Source organism: Phyllostomus hastatus, unplaced genomic scaffold, assembly GCF_019186645.2.
Source record: "Phyllostomus hastatus isolate PE091 unplaced genomic scaffold, TTU_PhHast_1.1 phas_contig_210, whole genome shotgun sequence".
Classification (NCBI taxonomy): Eukaryota; Metazoa; Chordata; class Mammalia; order Chiroptera; family Phyllostomidae; genus Phyllostomus; species Phyllostomus hastatus.
This window is the reverse complement of record NW_025333737.1, coordinates 12,392,896-12,414,789: the sequence shown is the minus strand read 5'-3', so window position 1 is coordinate 12,414,789 and position 21,894 is coordinate 12,392,896. Positions and strand designations below refer to the sequence as shown.

Sequence of the window (21,894 nt, the reverse complement as noted above, 5' to 3'; positions counted from 1 at the left end):
GAACATCCTCCAGTAATCCCATTTTCTTTGCCCGTGACATGTTCTTCCACAGTCCGTAAAGTGTCCACAAGCTACACTTGTGATGTTCGAGAGCCGCAGCGCCCAGTTATCCTACAAGCCCTGGCCTGAGACCAACCAGTTTAGGAGCTGGCAGGCTGGAACGCCAGCCTACAGCACGCACCGCGGACCCGACCGTCGCCATGGCAACGCGCAGCGCACCCGCTGACGCCGAGAGGCTGGGGGTGGGAGGCGGGGATTCGCCAGCGCGGAAGTCCCCTCCTCCGACCCGCTGGGCAGCGGCTACCGGAGCTTCAACCGTCGCCGTGGCAACAACGAGGCGCGCCGGCCGCCGCGGGAGGAGTGGGGAAGGGGGCGGGGAATGAGAGCGTGGAAATCCCCGCCCCCGGCCTGCAGGGCGGTGGAGACAGTGGCGGCCCGCAAGGATTTGAAACCGTTTGGCGGCGGCGGCGTCGTCGGCGGGTCGGAAAGCTTGCGTTTAGGGGCTTCAGGTTCTCGTCTTTCCGGTTTTCCCTCCCCTGCCCCTATCCCCGGGTTCTCGGGTGGAATTTTGCCCGGGGAGGAGGTCGCCCCGCCCGTGCGGGCTGGTGCCGGGAGGGGCGTAGCCCCGCAGGCCCCGGGCGGGTTCCTGAGGCCTGAGGGGCGCGCGCCGCGTTCGGGGGTCTCCGCGCGGACTTCTGGGGTTTCTCTTGATAGATGAAATGCCGCCCGGGCACGGGTTGGGGAAGTTGAGTCAAGTTTGATAAGCGGTCAGCGTGACGAGGTCCAGAAGTCGGACCAAAGGGTTTGCTGCTTGGGAGAGGAAATCCGTGTGCCGGACAAGCTCGGGCAGCGGCCTGGCCTCGCGGGGCTCGCGGGCCGCCGCCCGTGCTCGACGACCTCTGCCCACGGTGGCCGAGGAAGTGACTTAGGGGCACGGCGCCCTGGACTTGTCCCATTCCTCACTCGCGATTTAGGGCAGAACCGGTGTGCTGGTTCCTTTGTGGGAACCGTCCTCGTAACAGTCCCTTGGGAAGGTCCTGTCCCGGCATCAGGGTGCGGGGAGTTACGGAGTGTTTCTGAGTTTATTTATAGTATATATTTTTAAAGCGTTTAGGAGAACAATTGAGGTGAACACGAACAGCTCTTATTCTGATCACTCTGCAGCTGTTTTTCTTATTTGTCCTTAATATTTAAAGATGAGTGAAAATAAAATAGAAAAGGCGAATGAAATGATACGTGCCTTTTCCAGGGGGTGTCGCAGAGTCTGGGCACAGTGTTCAGGCCCAGCTGCCACTTTCCGTGGAACCCTTCGGTCAGTTACTGAACCCCGCTGAGCCTCGGCTTCCTCTGCTGTGAAATGGACATGAAAGGTGTACCAGTCTCTTAGGGCGTTGACTGAGATGCGTTTGCAAAGCGCACAACCTGCTTCTGGCCCAATCAGGGAACTGTCCACACACCCAGATGTCAACAAGCTAGGTCAACCTGCACCTGGAAGACTTGGATGTACTGACGTACACATGTCAGGTTTTCTCTAATGACCCACCATATATTACCATATATTTAAAATATATGGTTTGATGGAACAAAATTGATGACACGCCGCTCTCAGGAATATGTTTATTGTGTTCGGCAAGGCACATGATATACCTCAGGTGTATTCTTTGTTTAGCAGCTGTGGCTACTTCTTTCCCCAAGGCCTTTCAGTATTTGTGGCTTGCTTATGTTTTGCTGACTCTTATGGTAGCAAAGCACCTTGAGAAGGTCTTAGCCCATTTGAAGCAGTCCACATAGAAACAGGTTTAAAAAAAGACATTGTCAGTGAATTAAATATAAGACATGATCCAAATATAGGTAATATCTATAAGCAAGAGTCACTCAATTTACTTATTTTTTTCCTTTAAAAAAGTTTTTTTTTATTTTTAGAGAGAGAGGAAGGGAGGGAGAAAGAGAGGGAGAGAAACATCGATTGGTTACCTCCCAGGAATTGAACAAGGGACCTTTCCGTTTACAGGACAATGCCCAACCCACTGAGCCACACCAGTCAGGGCATGGTTTTGAAGTAATTTATATAACTGGTAGGCACTCTCTAAGCCTAAATCAAAGATATACAGCTTTACTTATTTTTCATCCTAATAATTTAAATCTGCAATTCTAATAAATAGTAATCAAACTGTTTAGTTAGCTGGAACTAAGTAGATATAATTTATTTATAAGATGTAATTTGTGTAGCAAGGATTCCTTGAAGGTTTGAAATGGTAAATTAATTTTCTTTGCTTCTTGCATTCATTATTTTATTGGAGAATAAAAAAGGGATGAGGAGAAGCAGATTTTTGGCTTTTGCCAAGTATTGCATTGACTCTTCATTCTGTTTTTTTAAATGTGTGACCTAGCATTGTGTGTTATTGTAGCAATTCTAATTGTCTTTCTAACTTTCAAAAATTTTTATTAGTTGGATATATTGCTGACTTATAGGGAAGTGACCAAATGGTCAGATATAATGGATCTGAGAGCTAGGGATTTCAGATTTTTAATCTGAGCTTTGGGCTTGATTTTGTGAGTTTGGGTGAGTCTTTTAACTTTGAATTTTAGTTTCCTCTAACATTAAACACTATCATCTCCTGCCTGTGCCAAAGGATTTTTTGAGTGATTATTAGGAATCTTTTTGCTTTAGCTCTAACTTTGAATACCCTGAGGCAGCTGTTTGCGTGCACCGGCAGAAAGGTCGAGCCTGGGAGTACACTTCTAGGCTGGAGCTGTGCTTAACATTCTGGGTTTATGAGTTTCCATTTGTTTGTTCGTCCATTTGAAGGTTGGTTTTCAGCTGATGGTCTGATAACGAGCAGTCGTATCACATAGCCTTCTGTTACCAAGTACATAGCTGATGGAGTTATGGAGGAATGCAGTTAGTGATTGTAGGGGTGGGAAACAAAATGAGCCAACCAAACAACCCCAGCCAGCTAACCAATAAAAAAAATGTGTCTTAACCAAGTCTTGAATTTGAAAATGTGTTTCTTCTGGAATTTAGAATATGGGATGACCAGTTTTGGTAACTAGCATGAAGGACATGTGATAGTTCTATTCTAGAAAACCTATTTGGTACTCAGAATGGGATCTAAAAAACACCCCAAAACTAGTCATGTAAAAGTGGAACATTAATCCCTTACATTAACATTTATTTACTAATCAGTTCTTCAGCTTCTAATACGTACCACATAACATGCTGGGTACCAAGACGTGTAAGTCATGGTCACTGCCTTCCAGGAGCATCTCTCAAATGGTGGAAGACACACAAAAATACACAGATGTATACAAAAATTTGTGTAATAAGTGTTGCTACACAGATGTGAACACTGGGGTTGGAGTAACAATGAATCTACAATAAGTGGGACAGGCTTTATTCAGAGGGGACATTTGCCTGACTCCAGACAAAGGGAACAGCATGTGAAAAGGGTGTAGAATCATATCAGGGCTCGGAGTGTTCACAGAATGGTGAGGAGTTCATTGTTGGTGCAGTGCTCATTGGTGGGTTGGTGTAGTTAGGCAAAGAGAGAGAGAGAGAGAGAGAGAGAGAGAGAGTGTATGTGTGTGTGTGTGTGTGTGAAGGTGAGAGATGGGGCTCAAAATGCAAGGGCACTTGTGGGCCTAACTTTGAATTTAGAAGGCAAATATTGTGTAGCAGGCAGCCAAAAGAAGTTTTCAAGTAGGGATGGGGGGTTAGTTTTTATACTTGGGAAACTCACTCTAGTATCAGTGAGGATGAAAGTGAGGAAAAGCGAAGTAGGCTGTGTAGGTCAGTGGTCGAAAGTGCTTTCTCTGAGAGTGGCAGCTGGAATGGAGATACAGGCAGGGTTTGAGACGGTCTGAGTAATTGTTGATATATTGGTGTATGGGGTTTAGAAAGCAGGAATAGTCAGTGGGGCTGGACAGTTTGACACTAGTGGGAGGTAGTTGATAGGAGATAGAGGTGTTGTTGGCATTAGAGAGAAGGAGAGTTCATGCTCTGACACAGAAGCAAAGGAAGTAAGGATTTGTTCTCCAAGAGGTAATTTGACAAGTGGAGGGAAGAGCATTTTGGGGTGTTACCATCTGACTATTATTTTTTTCCCATGAAGCAGGAGGTAAGATTTTTAAAATGGAGAATGAGGGGAGGCTGCATCACTTTATTTAAGGGGCTTTAAGATGTCTGGTAGAACTTTAAATGCTGCTTTGTAGGGTAGGAAATACTAAAAGACCTTGTATTCAGGTAAGATTGGAAGCCACCTGACTACAAGGCAGTGCCATTTTTCTCTAGCAAACCCTTTCTTAGAAAGCGTGGAGTGGGGGGGCTGTAAAGGATGGCAGTCTTGCTGAGTGCAAAGAGACCGAGTGGAATAAGGAGAAAGTTTAAGGGGGTAAGAGGCTGTGATCAGATGGAAGGGTTTGGGAGGCGATAGTGATGAGCAGGAGTCAGAGGGTGGAGGCCTGGTAAGAGGGGACTTTTGGGGTTGAGATTGAAGAACAGCAGTTGGGAAAGCAGCATGCATCTCAGAAACGATTTTCCTTTCCGGGCAAGGCTGCGGGGAGAGAGTTTGAGACTCCAGAGAGCATGTGCATGTACTTGACAGAAGATGGAAACCTTGCTTCACTTCTAGGCTGTGAGGGATGTCAGGTCAGCCAGTGGAAGCTAGTGTTTCCTTACAGAAAGAGAGAACTTTCTGTGAAGAGGCTGTTGATAATAAGAGGGAGGATACCGTGCAAAATGTTGGAAGATGTCTTAGCAGAGGGAGGAACAAGAATGCCTGTGAGGCAGAACAGAACTTTTTTTCCAAATGTATAATTTGTAAATTGAATAAATGACCATTGGAGACCTTACATAATATAGAGGCAGTCCATGTCCCTAACAAGACTTTCATAACTTCAAGGAATATGTTGACTGTGGATATATTTTTAACTCAAGGAATTTTGTCAAAACCTACATTTCTGATTTTTGGGATTCGCCCTTTTATAGTCAGTGTTTTCTTGCTCATGGGGAAGAAATACAAGGACCAATATGTGAAGCCTTTTGAGGGGAATTAAAAATATTTAAATTTACATAGTTAATATCACTTTTGGGAGGTTACAGTTCTATGAGTTTTTAAACATGTATGAAGTAAGGTCTCACAACCCTGCCACAGACAGGTCACTGAGCAATGCTAACACCTAGATAATTTCTACGTGCTACCTTTCACGAAGCATAAGGTGTTTGACGATTATGTTGTTGTAGCAGAAGTTCATTCTTTCCTGTCACTGAGCACTGTTTCATTCTGTACTTTTACCACAGTTTGTTTATCCTTCCCCAGGTGAGGGACATTTGGGTCATTTCCAGTGTTTGGTGATTATAGAAGAAAAATGCTGTTATAAACATCACATTCAGGTTTCTGTGTAAATATAGATTTTGTTTCACTTGGGTAAACACCTAAGAATGGGATTTCTGGGCCATGGTAAAGGTATGTTTAACCATGTAAGAAACTAACCTGTTTTCCAGAGTAGTTGCACTATCTTGCATAACTGCTAGCAGAGAATTCCTGTTCTGCATTCTTCCCAGCACTTGGTATTGTTTGCATTTTTTATTTCAGCTGTCCTACGAGGTGTGCAGTGATATTGCACTGTAGCTTTAGTTTACATTTCCCTAGTGACTAAAAATGTTGAGCATCTTTTCATGTGCGCACTTGTCAGCTGTATATCTTCTTTGGTAAAGAGACTAATTGTTTTGTTGATTATTTTTATTGGGTTGTTTGTTTTCTTATGGTTTTCAGAGTTGTTTATATGTTCTTGATATCAGTCCTTTATGAGATATATAGTTTACAAATATTTTCTCTGAGTCTGTGGCTTTTCTTTTCAGTCCTTTAACAGAGTCCTTTGCAGAGCAGAAGTTTTTTATTTTGGTGAAATCCAATTTATTAGTTTTTTCTTACGTGGGTAGTGGGTAGTACTTTTTGTGTTTTATCTAAGAAATCTTTGCCTCTTCCAGGGTTATGAAGATTGTTTCCTATACTTCTAAGAGTTTTGTAGTTTTACATTTTATACTTATGTCTGTGATTCATTTTGAGCTATCTTTTTATGTACACTATGAGGTGTAGGTTGAGGTTTGTGTAATGTTTTTTGCATTTGGATGTCCAGTTGTTATAGCTTAATTTGTTGCAAAAACTATAATTGTTCCATGAATTGCACCTTTGTCGAAAGGCAGTCATCCTTATTTGTGCTGGTCAGTTTCTGGACTCTGGCCTGGCCTTGAGTCTGTTCCATTGATCTTTATGTCTTGTCTTTTCACCAGTGTCACATTGTCTTAACCACTGGAATCTTAAAATTGGGCAACATGAATCCTTCAGTGTCATTTTTCTTTTTCAGAATTCTTTTTGCAATTTTAGTCTCTTTAACTTTCTAAAATATAAATTTTAGATTCAGCTTGTGTGTGCAAAGCATAGGGTTGGGATTTTGATTGGAATTGCATGAAATCTATAGATCAGTTTAGGGAGAATTTATATTTAATGCCGATGAGTTTTCTTTGATCTCTTTCATCAGTTTTGTAGCTTTCAGCATATGGATCCTTAATATTTTAATTTTTAAATCTTTCATAGACTGAATTATGGAAATGGAAAGTGAAGAGGAACAATGGGAGAAGCTGGATGCAGAATTTGATCACTTTGTGGTAGATATGAAGCCCTTTGTTTTAAAATTATCCCACAGGTCAGGTAAGAAAGATTATGTTTGAAAATTAGATTCTTTTTTAAAAAATATTTTATTTATTGATTTTTAGAGAGGGGAAGGGAGGGGGAAAGAGAGGGAAAGAAACATCAGTGTGTGGTTGCCTCTCATGTGCTGCCCACTGGGGACCTGGCTTGCAACCCAGGCATGTGCCCTGACTGGGAATTGAACCAGCGACCCTTTGGTTCACAGTCTGGTGCTCAATCCAGTGAGCCACACCAGCCAGGGCTGAAAAGTAGATTCTTAAGATTAATTTTTTTCTTTATATTATTTCATCAAACCAATGAACCATCAATATGGAAATAAAGCTGAATTCTATTAATGCCAGCTTTTGTCTTAAGCTGATGAGGATTAACTTTGAACTGTTCAAGGGTAAATAAAAACTTAGTGATTATGTCCCACTAAACCCATGGGAAGACTGTGATACCACTTCTTATATCTTACGCACTTAAAGCACATGGAGCTCTAAAGTTAGCTACAACTATTTCTTCAGCATCCTTTTCCTCCCACCATGGGAATGTTTCCTCTCTCAGGAGCCGGCTGTCCATCTGCTTTCTGACCCTTTTGTTTATAGGAGTGGAAAATAATGCATTGGTCTTGTATGCTTTGGGCTGAGTGACTACAATCAAGTGTGGCCTTGGCTGGGTGGCTTAGTTGGTTGGAGCATTGTCCCATACACCCACAGGTTGCCCTTCAGTCCCCGGGGTGTGTACAGGAAGCAACCAGTTGATACTTCTCTGTCACATCAGTGTCCCCCTCTGCCTTCTCTTACACATCAGTGTCTGTCTCTCTCTCACACTCACAGACACACACATCAGTGTTTCTCTCTCATTCTGTCTCTCAAATCCATAAACATATCTTTGGGTAAGGAGTGAAAAGAACCAAATGTGAATGAGTTTTTGTTGCTATCTTGTCTCCAGTTTCTGGCCTGTTATCTCTGATTCTGGAATGGGAGTCTTTGTTTCAAGTCAAAGAACTTTCAAATCACTTAAGGTATTTGGAATGATTGGAAAGAGTTAGAGGGAGCAGGAAGGGTCTCTGAGTTGTACTGGGCATGAGTGTCTGTAAAGGTAAATCTGATTTGGCAACTTTTGAGTGCAGGGTTTGGAGGGGGTCCAAGAAACCGGCTCTTACCCTGTCCAGGTTTCCGTTTCCTGGGGTGTCAGGGAACTCTAGATGCACAGTGAGAAGCTCAGCCAGCATCAGACCCGCATTCCAGGGAGCTGCGCTCGCTGTCTTCACAGTTGAGGGCTGCAACGTTTCCTAGTCCCCGGTGGCTGCCTGGTGCCCTCTTCCCCTCAAGCTGCCTCTACTGCCCACTTGCCTGTCCTACTGTAACCTCTTTTTGCTTCCTCTGCTGCTCTTCAGAATGCTTATTGCCTGCCTTGCAGCTCACTCACCATCTTTTGTTAGTGTTTAATGGTGTTTCTACATTGTCAGCAATCTTGATATTTGCTACCTTTTTTTCTTTTTGTCTTAGATGTGCTGATTAGGAAAAAATTTTTATTAAAATCTCCTATTTTAAATGTATTTCAAATCAAACTATTGTCATAGTATCTTCTTTTAAAAATGGCTTTTAGGTACAAGATTTGGACAAATCATAATCTTTGGCTCATTGTCAGTATTGGGACACCTCTGTCTTCTCTTACTCAGTTGTCAGTGGGCACATAGGAACTCACACCCCATGCAGGAACCTTCGTAACAAGTTACGTCCTTTTATAGCTGAATTCTACTTTTGCAAATGTTTTCTCTCCATCATTTTAAGTAGAGGGATGAATTCTTTTTTATTCATTAAGTTGTACTGCATTCTAAATTTCAGTTTGCTGCTGAGCATATATGAAACACATAGTCTGAAAAACTGACTACTTATCAGTTTTACTTTTGCATTTTCTTTTTGTACAAAGTATGCCCAATATTTTATGAAGTTTGCTTTGTGATTATATAATTTTCAAAGCTAAAAATACAAAAGTCCTTTAGAGGCTAGCTCTCATACCTGTTATAATAAATCCAGTATGAGCAAAGTAGTAAATCCGGGCCCAGTGATTTTTGTAGGTAAAACAATAAATGAATATGACCTTTAGAAGCTAAGAGATTAAAGAAGGCTTATGATTTGTGTTAGATGTATAATCCTCAAATTGAGTTAGACTGGTAAAAGATTAGTGTCAAAATCATTTTCATGAGACCTAAAAACAATTCTGTGTCGTGGCAAGATAAGATAGTCAATAGGTCATTATATGTGGATTAAACTGTGCTCTATTTTTTAGGTAGTTCTTAAAATGATAATTATTTTACAAAATTATATGTAAATGGCCTTCAATTATTTTTAGAGAGGTTAAAAGAAAACCCTAAATAAGTCAACTACAAATCCCTGAAAATTATCAGCTTTAATAAATAAAACATTTGAGATTTAATTTTAGATTAAGTTTAAAATGCTTAAATAAAGAAGATTGCATTTTATCTCTCTCTTGGTTTGTATAATGACAATTATAGAAAGATTTTTCAACACAACTCAAATTATTTTAGAGATGTTTTTACAGTAGACTTAATCTCATCACTTTGTATTTGACAGTAATCCAGAGATTTTATTTCTGAGAAAATATTTCTTTGCATATGTCTTACCTGATTACTAATTAACTGATAAACTCTAGACCAGGGGTTGGCAAATTGTAGCCTTTGGGCCACATCCGTCCTGCTGCCTTTTTAGTAAAGTTTTATTTAGAAAACAGCCATACCCGTTTTTCATGCAGTGTGTGGCTGCTTCCGCACTCCAGCGGCGGGGCGGAGCGGCTGTACCGGAGACTGTAGGCCTGCAGAGCCTACAGTGTTCACTGCGTGTCCCTTTCAGAGTAGGTTTGCCAGCCCCTGCTATAGGCAAAAGCACATTTGTATGGGATTTTCATTTATGTTTATTTACTGGAAATCAAACGTCTGATAGTTTTTATGTATTTCTAGAACGGCAGAGGTGTGCACTTTGGATTAGAAAGCTGTGTGAGCCTTCAGGAACAGGTGCAGGAATAATGGGCAGGAAGAATCGGAACCTGTATGCGAAACTGTTACTGCATATGCTTAAGCGGGGAGTGATTGAAGGCCCTTTTGTACACCGACCTGAACCAGGGACACTGAAAACCTTACCTTCATACATGGTAGGTGTCATTGACTGAAAGATGTGTTAGTTTCATTCATTTCCTTAAAACTGTCAAATTCTCATCCTTTTGGGGAATAATCATATTAAGTTACAAATTCTAAATAATATATTAGTGAAAACTAATGTTCTTTTTCTCTGATTCAGTTTTTCTCCCTTTAATAGAAATCCAATATTGGCCTATAAAGGGCTTATAATTTAGTTATCCCACAGTCTTCTACAATATTTCTAAAAAATTTAAAGTGCAAGCCCTGGCTGGCGTAGCTCAGTGGATTGAGCGTGGGCTGGGAACCAAAGTGTCCCAGGTTCAATTCCCAGCCAGGGTACATTCCTGGGTTGCGGGCCATAACCCCCAGCAACCGCACATTGATGTTTCTCTCTCTCTCTCCCCCTCCCTTCCCTCCCTAAAAATAAATAAATAAATTCTTTAAAAAAATAAAAAGACATTCAATTGTTTAAAAAAAAAATTTAAAGTGCACTCTAGCTGGTGTAGTTCAGTGGATTGAGCACGGACTGTGAACCAAAGGGTTGCTGGTTCAATTCCCAGTGAGGGCTCATGCCTGGCTTGCGGGCCAGGTCCCTGGTAGGAGCCACATGAGAGGCAACCACACATGGATGTTTCTCTCCCTCTTTTTCCCTCCCTTCCCCTCTCTCTAAAAATAAATAAGTGAAACCTTTAAAAAACTTTAAAGTGCATTTTAAAATTTAGGCCTTAATTTTCCACTCATTTTCACTGTTTATAATAACATTTTATGTGTGTTACTAAATTTAGTTGTTAAAGTCTTTCATATTTAAAAATGTATGAGAGGTTGGATTGATGACTTCTACAGTTCCTTTCTACTCTAATAAAATGACAATAGTAAGTTTGAGTTTAGAAGTGATTTCCTGTACTCCATTTAATTTCATGATCAAAACCAGGTTTGTGACAGAGGCAGTTATAATTATACTTGGTTGGTGAATTGTCACTGTCTTGGTGCTTGTCACCATGAAATACGTCTTGGTTTGTATGGCGTTGGAATACTTGAGAAATCTGACAGGAGTTATAGGTATAGGTAGTTCCTGTTAGGACACCTTAAAAAATAATAAATAGCAGAATCCTTGAGTAATGTATTTTGAGATTTGTTTTGTATCAGTTAAAAACCAAAAATTCATCCAAGAGAGGTGCTGCACAATTAGCCCATAATATGTGTTATCCATAGGAGAATGCCAGAAGTTTTAATGCTGTTCCCAATCACATGTTAAAGCAGAGCCGTACACTTTGCTTACAATCAGTATCTTTGGGATGGTAGTTACTTGACTTAATATTTGATTAAACACAGAGGATTTTTGTGTAGGGTTGGGAGAATTGTTGTAGAAGTATCCAGTTAATGCAGAATTTTCTTCTGAAATGTGTCATGAAGCCTGGCTCACTTAAAGAGAAATAAATGGGCTAATGTCATTCCTCCTAATGACTAAATGCAGAACATTTTCTGAAACACATTCAGATATTAAGATATGAGTATATTATATTATGTTTTCCCATTCACACTCAGTTTCATAAGAGTGTGAGTGTGAAAGCCATAGGAAAGGGCTTTATTTTACAAAGAACAATGAGAAAACCTAGAGACCTTCATTGGATTTCCCAGCTCATTGATTGTATGGCCAGAACTAAATCCTAGGTCTTCAGCTCTGTTATCATCTTATGAAAGGATTCCAAAGTTTTATTTATTGTGGTTTCTCTGCCCACTGATTTTTTTTGGGAGGGTGGCTGCAGAGTAGCTAATGATCACAGAAAAAATAAGAGAGCACATGATTTAAAAAGAACTTTCCACTCTGTTTACATAAAGTTAATATTCCTTTTGTAACACAAATATTATCATCAGATTAATCTGTTATACTATTTTATCATTCATCAGATTTCTTATATAGCAGAACATAACTAAAATATAAATGCTATCCATTCTATGTATTTTAATATTTCACAATTTATTGTGTATTGAATGATACATTTTTATTTATTTTTGTAGTTGAATTTGAGTATCTGAAAAGTTGTTAGCAAACTTTAAAGTTGTTGGAAATCTTAACTAGTTATTTCATTACAGTACATTTTTAAAGAATAATTTTTCTAATTTTTAAAAATCAGTCCATCTATTTTGATGAACCAAATCCAGCACGAGCAAAAGATGCGAGCCCAGAAGGACTACCAGACTGGGTCATGGGTGAGCTGAGGACAAGTGAACACAAACTGAATGAATCATGGAAGCTTTCTTCTGGAGACAATTGCTCTTTGGTACAGTCGCCAACTGATACCCACAGGTATGTTATGAAAATGGGATTTCAAATGTGTTTCAGCAGTTAGCCTGTGCTTGGAACTGGTTCATACATTTCATCCCCCCCCCCTTTTTAAATGGTAAGTAGTTGGTTTACTTTGTATTTTCGTTAAAGTTGAGGTCTGTGGAGGGATATTGGGAAGGTAAAATAACAGTTTTAATTTTTTGTGTACTATATATTCAAATTTATGTTATATTTTTTAGCCACTTTTTGGATATCTGTTTTGTGTGTGTGTGTGTGTGTGTGTGTGTGTGTGTGTGTGTGTAATTATATAAACATAATTTACATTGCTTGGAAAGTGCTTCCTGAGAATCTTTAAATAACAGAATTCTCTGTTTGCCTTTATGACAAGCATGAATTGAGGACATTACCAATGACTGCAACAAATATTAACTGTAACAAGGTGTAACATCTTGCATATCCATCTTACAACTTATGGTTGAATTTCTTTCCTTTTATACTCATTGAACAATATTAGTTTTGATTCAATAAAATAATGAATATAAACATAAACCTCATCAAACTGTGCTTTTTCACTAAAGTACTGTACTTAGGGCTTTTAGTGTAAACAAAAGTAAACTTCTAAGTTTTGAAATATATAAAAACATGATTATTGTTGTTGTATAACTTTTGGCCTTTAGGAAGAATAGGCATACATTGGACTTTTATCAGATTTTGAGTTTTACTTTTGACCTTGTTCTCTCAAATGTTAAGATATTGGGTAGTGTCAGTTGACTTTTTCCATACTTCACATTTCACTCCTCACCATTCTCTTGGTAATTTTAATTTTTGGAATTTGATTTGGTTAACAATACAATCTTTTCTACTACGTGTTTTTTGGTTTATCACTTAATCAGATATAGAAATGTTATTAGTAATTTGAAATGTCTTCATAGTTGATATAGTCTGGGTATAGGTTTTTCAGACCTCAGGTATTATGATAGAAAAGAACAGGTGAACACAAGGCAAGAGATCCAGTCCCCATGGACATTTTGATTAGAGAGGGAAACATTAAAATAGAGAGGCAAAGAGTAATGGTATGATATAATTAAGGACATGTTCAGAAGAGTAAAATGATGTGGGTAGTCTATAGGAGGTGGTGTAAAGTACTTGTTTTTGCATTCATAGAAGATTTAGAAGTAAAGAGGTGCAGTTGTAGAATTTTTGTCCGCTTTGCGCAGGTAAATGAAGATGTAAAGAGACTGTGATGTGCATACAGTGAAAAAGACAGCTCTTGGTTTGGCTGTGAAATGCATCAGGTGTTTGCCAGAGGATTTGTTGAGTGTCTGACCAAATGCTGGGCTCCCTTCTGGTGTAGTGAATACTGAGTGTACAGTGTGAAGGTGAACTAAAGGCGCTCCCTGTGCCTTGGAGTTACACTGGAGGTTGAAAATTGGTGATCTTCCTGGATGAATCATGTGTATAGATTTGTTTTGTTTAACTTACATAATGTCTTTAAAGATTTTTTATTGAGTTGTCAAAATTAACAATTAGAGAATTTTGTATAAATACTTAAATTTCTGGCTTATTTTAAAAAGTGGAAACCTAAACCCTGGCTGGCGTAGCTCAGTGGATTGAGCGCGGGCTGGGAACCAAAGTGTCCCAGGTTCGATTCCCAGCCAGGGTACATGCCTGGGTTGCAGGCCATAACCCCCAGCAACCGCACATTGATGTTTCTCTCTCTCTCTCTCTCTCTCTCTCTCTCTCTCTCTCTCTCTCTCTCTCTCAATCTCTCTCTATCTCCCTCCCTTCCCTCTCTAGAGATGGGTAAATAAAATCTTAAAAAAAAAATAGTGGAAACCAACAGTCTTTCTGGAAGACAGCCATAGGTGGGAGCTAAGTCATGCTTGGTTACTCCGAGTATTCACTATTTCCTGGTAATTCCTGACACTGAACTTGAAGTCAGTTGCATCTATTTTGAGCTTGAGCTTTTTTTGTTTGTTTGTTTTAATTTTAAGTAGGGTTAAGAGGAAGTAAAGTATTTGCTTTCCATTTTTATATGCTTTCAAAAGTAGAAAGAAGAAAGGTAAGAAAGAGTGAATCACATGATTCAAGAAGAGGAGAGAGACTGTATCTTCGTAGAAAATGAAGAATATCTGGTAGCATAACCACACATTTGTTATCTGTTCAGTCTTATAGACATTTGAACTAGAACCATTGTTTTAGATGGATAGGGAAGAGAGATAAGTACATGGATAATGTCAATACAGTGTTTCTATGTGGTTGTGGAAGTATTCATCAAGATTAAGGTATGCATGAGAGTAGGGTTCAGGGTAGGGAATAAAGGAGAGCTCTAGTGTTCTTGCTCATACAAGAGGAAGAAATGTTTAAGAAACATAATGAGAATATTCTTCAAATATTCGTGATTTTTTCTGGAAAATGATACCATAGGGAAATCTTTACAAGTTGAATAAATAACTTATTTCTCTGTTGCTCAGCTTTAATAAAATGGCATTTTAATGCAAATTACTTAAGTGTAGGCTTTAGTTATCAGTTATATAAGTAATTAATGGGCAAAGCAGGCAACCCTCTGGTCCTAGTCATTCTGCAGATCTTCTAACTTCATATAAGCCCTCCCTGACATCCCAGGTCTGTTTAGGTGCCTTTTATGTTTGCCAAAGTACTCTGTGTTCTTTGTTGCGCTCATCACATGTGCAGAGGTTCCATTCCTGTCCTTTTTGCTAGATTGTAAATTTCATGAGGCAAGAACTGTGATTTTCCTGTTTACACTATATTTCTAGTGCTTAACACTGGGCAGGAAACTGTTAGGAACTTCATAAGCATTTATGTTTGGTGAGTGCATGAGTTCTTGAAGGTCAGATGGTGTTAGGCACTGCCACATAAATTTAATTTAATCTGTACAAAAACACTTTGAGATAGGTATATTGTGGCAGAGAGAATGGCACACAGAGATTAAAAACAACTTAGAAAAAGTTGAGGGTAAGACCAAATTTAGAAGAGATTAAGAGAAGTATGGTTGTAAGATACAGAGATGCCCTTCACACAGTGCGAGGAATAGAGAGACAATGAAGGAGCTGGAAAAGACACACTTACATATCTTTCCGGTCAAGCATTAGAATGTAAGTAAGGCCAAAGGCCAGTTAGGGCGGCAAAAGCAAAACAACCCAGTGTGTCTTTTCTTATATATTTCTCAATTAATTTAATTTGATTTATTTAAACATTTTAATTAATTAACAGATATTTGAAATTGTATTTACATGAAGGCATTTCGAAATTAACACTAACGTTTAGTTTAGGTATGGGCAATGAAATTGGTTTTGAGGCCACGTACACAACATGTGAGTTCAGATCAGAAGTGCTGAGGCCTAATGATGGTCTGTCTTCCTATTTCTGTTCAAAGGTCGCTCCTTTCCCGAGCGGTCATACTGTGCTAATGAAAAAGTATCTGCTAGTATCGACCTAATACATCTAATCAGTTCTGCAAGAAATTGTTTTTAAAAAGTTTAAGAGGCTTATAATATTTGACACATGTATATTTTTATAGTGAATAATTTATTGTTACTTAGAACTGAAGTTTAAGGCTGCCTCATAAATTTTACAACCACTTCAACTTGTCCTTTGAAAAACCTCTTTAATCTTAAAAGATTTTCCCCCTTAGTGTTTCTTTTTTGATCACTTTATAAAATCCTGCTTTACTTAGACCTTTTTGTATGTGAAGTATTTCTAATGGCATTTTAGATTATGCTGTTTGTGTCCTAGCCTTTTTATATTATTAAAGATGCAGAGTCCTTTTGAAGCCTCTTTGTTAGGATACCCTATTCAGTAGAGATGGCACCTTTCCTTTACCTTTATCCTTCCTGTAGGATGCGGTATGTAGCCTGGTTCTAAACACCTTAGAAGTATTACGAGGTTTTATCCTATCAGGCTTATTATTGTGCTTTCTTCTTTCCACCAAATATGCATTACACACTAGTAAACTCAGTGTTTCACATCACACAGCTTCAGCACTTGGCTAGGTTCATCCTGGTTTTATTCTTTGCTTTCTTTCCTTTTTCACAGTTCTTGTTTGAAGGTCATGTCATTAGCCATGTTTTCTTTTGGAAAAATCACTTTCCAAATTGTATTGCTATTTTATGAGATCTGTTATTATTTTTGTATGTCAAAGATCTGCTTATTTTCTTCACAATGAAATATTTTAGTTATATTGAGTTTGGAGCATGGTTTTTTAAAATGTAAATTGTTGCTGTGAGACCACAGACTTAGATCTTGTCTGGTAGAGGTTGGCTGATTCCATTTAGTTCCACGACCATGAGCTATGTCCATGTACATTGCTTCCTGGTCATCTTTAAGGTGCCTGCCTTTGAGATCCAGTAAAGACCATTGTCATTGTCTTCATAGTAGGTGGACTCTCAGGTGGCCCCATGACCCCTCCTCTGGGTGTTCACAATCTTATACAGTCCCTTCCCCTTGAGTGTGGGCAGGACCTGTGATGTGGTTCTAAGAGAGTATGGCAGTGGTGATAGGCTGGCACTTCCGTGATTATATTATAATACATGAGACTCTCCTGCTAGCAGACTGCTTGTCAGGTCTTGCTGTCTTTGAAGAAGTGAGCTGCTATGAATTCTGTGGCCTTAAGGGAAGGGAGGCTGCTGATGACCACAGAGTGGGGATAGCGGGTCCTCCCCTGGTTGAGCCTCTAGATGAGAGCCCCACTGCAGTCAGACCCTGAGTGCAGAGGCCCAGCCCAGCTGTGCCTGCACTTCTGACCTGCAGAAACTCTGAGAAAATACATATGTTGTTTAAAGCTGCTCAGTTTGTGCTAATTTGCTATGCAGCAATAGACGATTAACAGTTATCATCCTTATTTTAGAAAAGTATGTAATCTATATGCAGTACATGCTTGTCATAAAAACCTTGTAGAGATATGTAGAGTAAAAAAATGGAAGTCCTGCTTTCTGTGCCCTCCTCATGCCACTTTCCTCGCGAGCGGTAATGGCCATCCACAATTTGGCTGCTTCACTCCACAGCAGACACATACCCATGCTCCCACACGTGTAATTACAAACTTACACATTGACTTATACTATGTGAACTGCTCTGAGACGTGCTGTGTTATCACTTCACTGTGTCTTAAGCCTGTGTCGTGTAGCCTGTTTCATCTTTTTCACTGCAGATAACAGCCCAGAGTGTGGATTTACTGTAATTTAACCTGTGTTTGTGGCTTTTAATTCTTTGTTGTTACAAAGAGTGCCTCTATAGAATGTCGACATCCTGTTACATATACCATTATACCCATGCATGCGTTTGGGCCCTTGTTGATTCCCAGAAAAGGAATTGCTCTTTCAATAGCTAGGTGCCTTACCAAATTCAATGGATGAGCTGTTAGTGGGATTATTAGTAAGTTCAATATCTTGTGTAATGGTACAGAAATCTATGGATCTCTAAGATATATAAAGTTAAAGAGAATTACTTAAAAGTATAGTAAGCTTCCATTTTGTGTGTGCATATATAATTTAAAGAGGATATGTGCATACATTTGTGTACATATATGTGCATGTGTGTGGAGTATTTCTGGATGCCATATACAAAATGTTTTACCTATAGGGAGTGAGGCTAGCTTGGGAGGAAAGTTAAAAACTTTTTGTACATGTGTCTATGTTATTTTTAATAATCACACTTATTTTTTGATTGCTACAGTCAATTTGCCCTCCAAAATACCATCTTATTTTTGGGCATATGCATCATTAACATTAGTGATGTACATATATAAATTTACTATATATAACAAATATACAGTCTTAAATATAAGAATGAAACTTTTTCCAATAAATAATCTAAATCTTTATGTATTCCACTTGAATTTCTAATTTGTTAAAACAGAAACCAAGTGGCACAAGTTGTACCATTGATGGAGCACCTATGGAGGCTAGATACCAGAAGTCTTTGTAAGCTATCTGCCTCTGTCTTTTCTGCAGCTGTGTGAGGCTGACATGATTGCTCTTTGCACCCATAGGTGAGCTAGCAGCTTCAGTAAGATCAAGCAACTTTCCCAGGGGTGGATCCAGGTCTTTATGATTTCACACCCCATCTGGGTCTGCAAAATAGGGAAATTTCACTCCAACCCATCTTTGCCCCCACCTGAGCATCCCTGGCAACTGTGCCTTTGTTCTTGGTTATTTCTAGGTTGAGCTGAAATGAGGCAGTTTGCCTTTGTTCAGATGCACTTCTGACACTTGGCAACCACGTGTCCTCAGGCGAGTTACTTAATTTCTCTATACTCTTGCTTCCTAGTTTGTAAAATGGAGAAATAGAGTCTTTGACACAGAGCTGTTAAAGTGTGAGCTGTTGCTACTACCATCATCATCACTGGTGTGGTGATTGCTGTTTTAATAGTTCGCCCAGGGGCTTGCACGGTCAGGTTGTTTGACCATTGCCTTGCTTCTGTAATGATGTAGTCCCCCCAAAGGGTGATATCTTGAAATCCATTGGTGATTCATTATTTTGAGTTACTAAAAATCATTTTGTTTTCCTGAGGAAAATAGGTACATTAATGACTATACAAAGTGTTTCTGACTATAAGTATGAATCCTGCACACCCTCAGAGTAAAGAGTGGTAATTGTGTTTTAAAAGGGACTTTGAAAGACTCTTTATTTAGCCAGCGCAGCAAGTTCCTTTTTCCAGGACAGGTAGACAGATTGGCAGTGTGGATGGCCTATTTTTTTTTTGCATTTTTGCTGCATTATATTTTAGAAGCTGTCTAAGTCATATTTAGACTTAAGTTTATGTCATCTCTATGTTTTCTTTTCATACGTTTTCTCAAAGATAGAACACAAGATAATAAGTTGTATTTTTGTCTTATAATTTTGTGAAAAAATGTTTTGAAGTTTCTTTTTAATGGCTTGTAATTATTTCTAAGACTTTTTAGTGAAGTATGATGTGGTCTGGTACCTTGTCATCACAGTGCAGTTAGGTTCTGTGATAGGAAAGATGAAAAAGAATGATTTAATACCACTTATTATTTTTACTTGAATCTTTGATTAAGACATGAGTTAGGAGAGGGTGAAGAAGAGTAAAGTTGAATCAACCCCAACCTTTAAATACTGCTTTGCAGTAAAAGAAATACATTAATTCAGCTTATTATAGAGAACTTTACTGATGGAAAAAAAGGCATTAGTTTGGATTTCTTTAGATACCATTTTATAAAGAACTACCATCCAGATTACTTAAAAATTCTAGGAGTGCGCAAACAGAATTATTATTTTTACCATGTTATATTTAGGTTAACTTTACATAAATTAAATTTTTATATTTAAATTTATGTTGTGTTCTTTAAACAATACACATGTTCATGCCTATAAGAAAGGACATGGAGAATAATTATCCTATTTTAAATGATTATAGAAGACTGTACTTTTTGCATCTTACTTTAATGAGATATTTCCATGGGTTACATGGTGCCTCTTTATGATGTGGTTTTCCAGGAATGCATTGTGGCAAAAAGCTGGGATTGTGTTTGTGCTTTAAAAATGTCTCCCAATATTTCTTGTGTTTCAATTTTTGCCCAGTTTAACAACATGGCCAGCAGATGGTGCCCAAGTATAATGAAAATGTTCCTGTGATTCTATTGATTTGTGTGAAAACAATTTTCACTTTAAAAATATTGATTTAAATTTTTAGTCTGGATACTCAGAAACTAAAATAGGTTCCTTTTACCTTGTTAACCTTCATTTTTTTATGTAAATGACACACTGTAAATAGCTCCTGCTCCTAAGTTGTTGAGTGAATGTATGGGGAAGCTGATTGATACCTTTCCTCCCTAGGGATTCTTTATGCTCATTGGCATAAGTAAATACGGTTAGGATTACACATAGTAAAACGTCCTTAAATATTACGCACTAAAAATACACTCATTTTATTTAAGAATAGCCCTGTTGTTTGAGAAAACATATTACATGGCAGCACTGTCCAATGGAACTTTCTGCTGTAGTGGAAATGTTCTATAGCTGTGCCATCCAAATGGTCGCCACTATTCACATGTGACTCTTCAGCACTTGAAATGTGGCTAGTGTGACTGAGGAACTTAATTTTTTTATTTATTATTTTTAAATTTATTAAATTTATTGGGGTGACATTAGTTATAGAGGGTTCAAGTGCACAATTCTATGATATATCATCTGTACATTGGATTGTGTTCACCAAAGTCAAGTCTCCCTCTGTCACCATATATTCAAACCCCTTATCCTCTTTGACCTCCGTACATTTTAATTAATTTAAATAGCCATAGGTGATTAGTGGCTCCCTTACAGACTTGGAGTTCTAAACCTGGGTCTTCTGTTGGGTTGTTGCAAAACCTGACCTAGATGAAGGGCAGCTGACGAGGCAGGGAAATGGAGTGGGAGTAGGGGCTAGGAGATGGGTACGTAAACTGCCTCTGCCCCAGGGGAGACCTCTATTCTGTGCTTATGCAGCCCATTGTCTTCCTTTTTGATAATGGTCACCCACGATCAACTTCTAGTTGCTCCTCTTTTGGTCGGGTTTCAGAGGAGCTCTATCTACCAAGTCTTAAAAAGAAGAAAATTCATCATTTATCTTCAGAAAAATAATAATTTTCATCATTTTGTTTGGGTAGAACACTTAGTATGAAAATTGATATTTTTGGTGCAGTGAACATTTGTTGGGTAGACACTTAACCTTGAGCTCTACAAATAAGACTACTACATAAATGAGGAATGGAAACTGTTTCTTAGGGTATCAATGAAACATACCTTTCACACATTCATAAAACCACTCAGCTACTCATTAATTTTCAACATTAAATACTAATTAAACACATTCTTAGGTGTTTACCAAGGTAAGACCAAATGGCAACACATTGTAACTGAGATGGAATAGCTTAGAAAATAATGTTCTTGCATTTCTTTTTGTCCTTTTTTCCCCCCAGTGAGTCAGATTTTTGACAAACTTAGTCACTTTTTCTTTTAAAAATATTTTTTAAGATGTATTTATTTACTTATTTTTAGAGAGAGTGGAGAAGGGAGGGAGAAAGAGAGGGAGAGAAATGTCAACATGTGGTTGCCTCTTGCGTGCCCCCTAGTGGGGACCTGTCCCTCAACCCAAGCATGTGCCCTGACTGGGAATGGAACCAGTGACCCTTTGGGTCTCAGGCCAGTGCTCAATCCACTGAGCCACAATGGCCAGGGCTTAAAAGTATTTTTAATGAGTGGGATTTTATGGCAGCACCTTTGAATTTCACAAGCAAGTTTTTTTAATGAGATCATAATATGGAACAGTTTTGATTGTCCTTTTACTAAACAAAAGAGAATGACAGCTTATAAGTGTATTATAAAAGTTAATTTTAAAGGGATAAAATATTTTTTCAGTGTTATATTATTAAGCCAGAGATATATTAATAAATGTTGATTTAAATATGTGGCTTTAAAGGTGTTTTGAATGTTTTTAAATAATCAAATGTGTTATTTTAAAGGAAAAAATGGGAAAAATATGAAGACTTAAATATTTATGAATCTCTGGTCATTTATTTTTTGTCAAGCTTCTCATTTTTTTCATTTAGCATTGTTTTTCTTTTTATTCCTAATAAAGTTCCCTTTGAAAAATTAAAATAAGTACATGTGGATCATTGAAAGGTACTTTCATTTTCTTAATTTCAGTGTTATTTGATACTTGTCTGCATTATTATTTGTTATTTATTTTTATTTTTCATTCATATTTAGCAATACCTTAAGAAGACTATTCTGCA

At 38.6% G+C, this 21,894-nt stretch overlaps 1 protein-coding gene across 1 annotated transcript in view; it reads left to right on the top strand.

Moving 5' to 3' along the window:
• Window positions 1-402: 402 nt before the first annotated feature.
• The window catches only part of CEP112 (centrosomal protein 112), a 327,830-nt gene continuing 306,338 nt past the window's right edge, over window positions 403-21,894 (top strand). Inside the window, exons 1-4 of the mRNA XM_045836669.1 lie at window positions 403-509; window positions 6,597-6,710; window positions 9,676-9,866; window positions 11,988-12,160. Of these exons, the coding sequence (XP_045692625.1) occupies window positions 6,605-6,710; window positions 9,676-9,866; window positions 11,988-12,160 (470 nt within the window). The 5' untranslated portion in view covers window positions 403-509; window positions 6,597-6,604. The remainder of the gene's footprint in view (window positions 510-6,596; window positions 6,711-9,675; window positions 9,867-11,987; window positions 12,161-21,894) is intronic.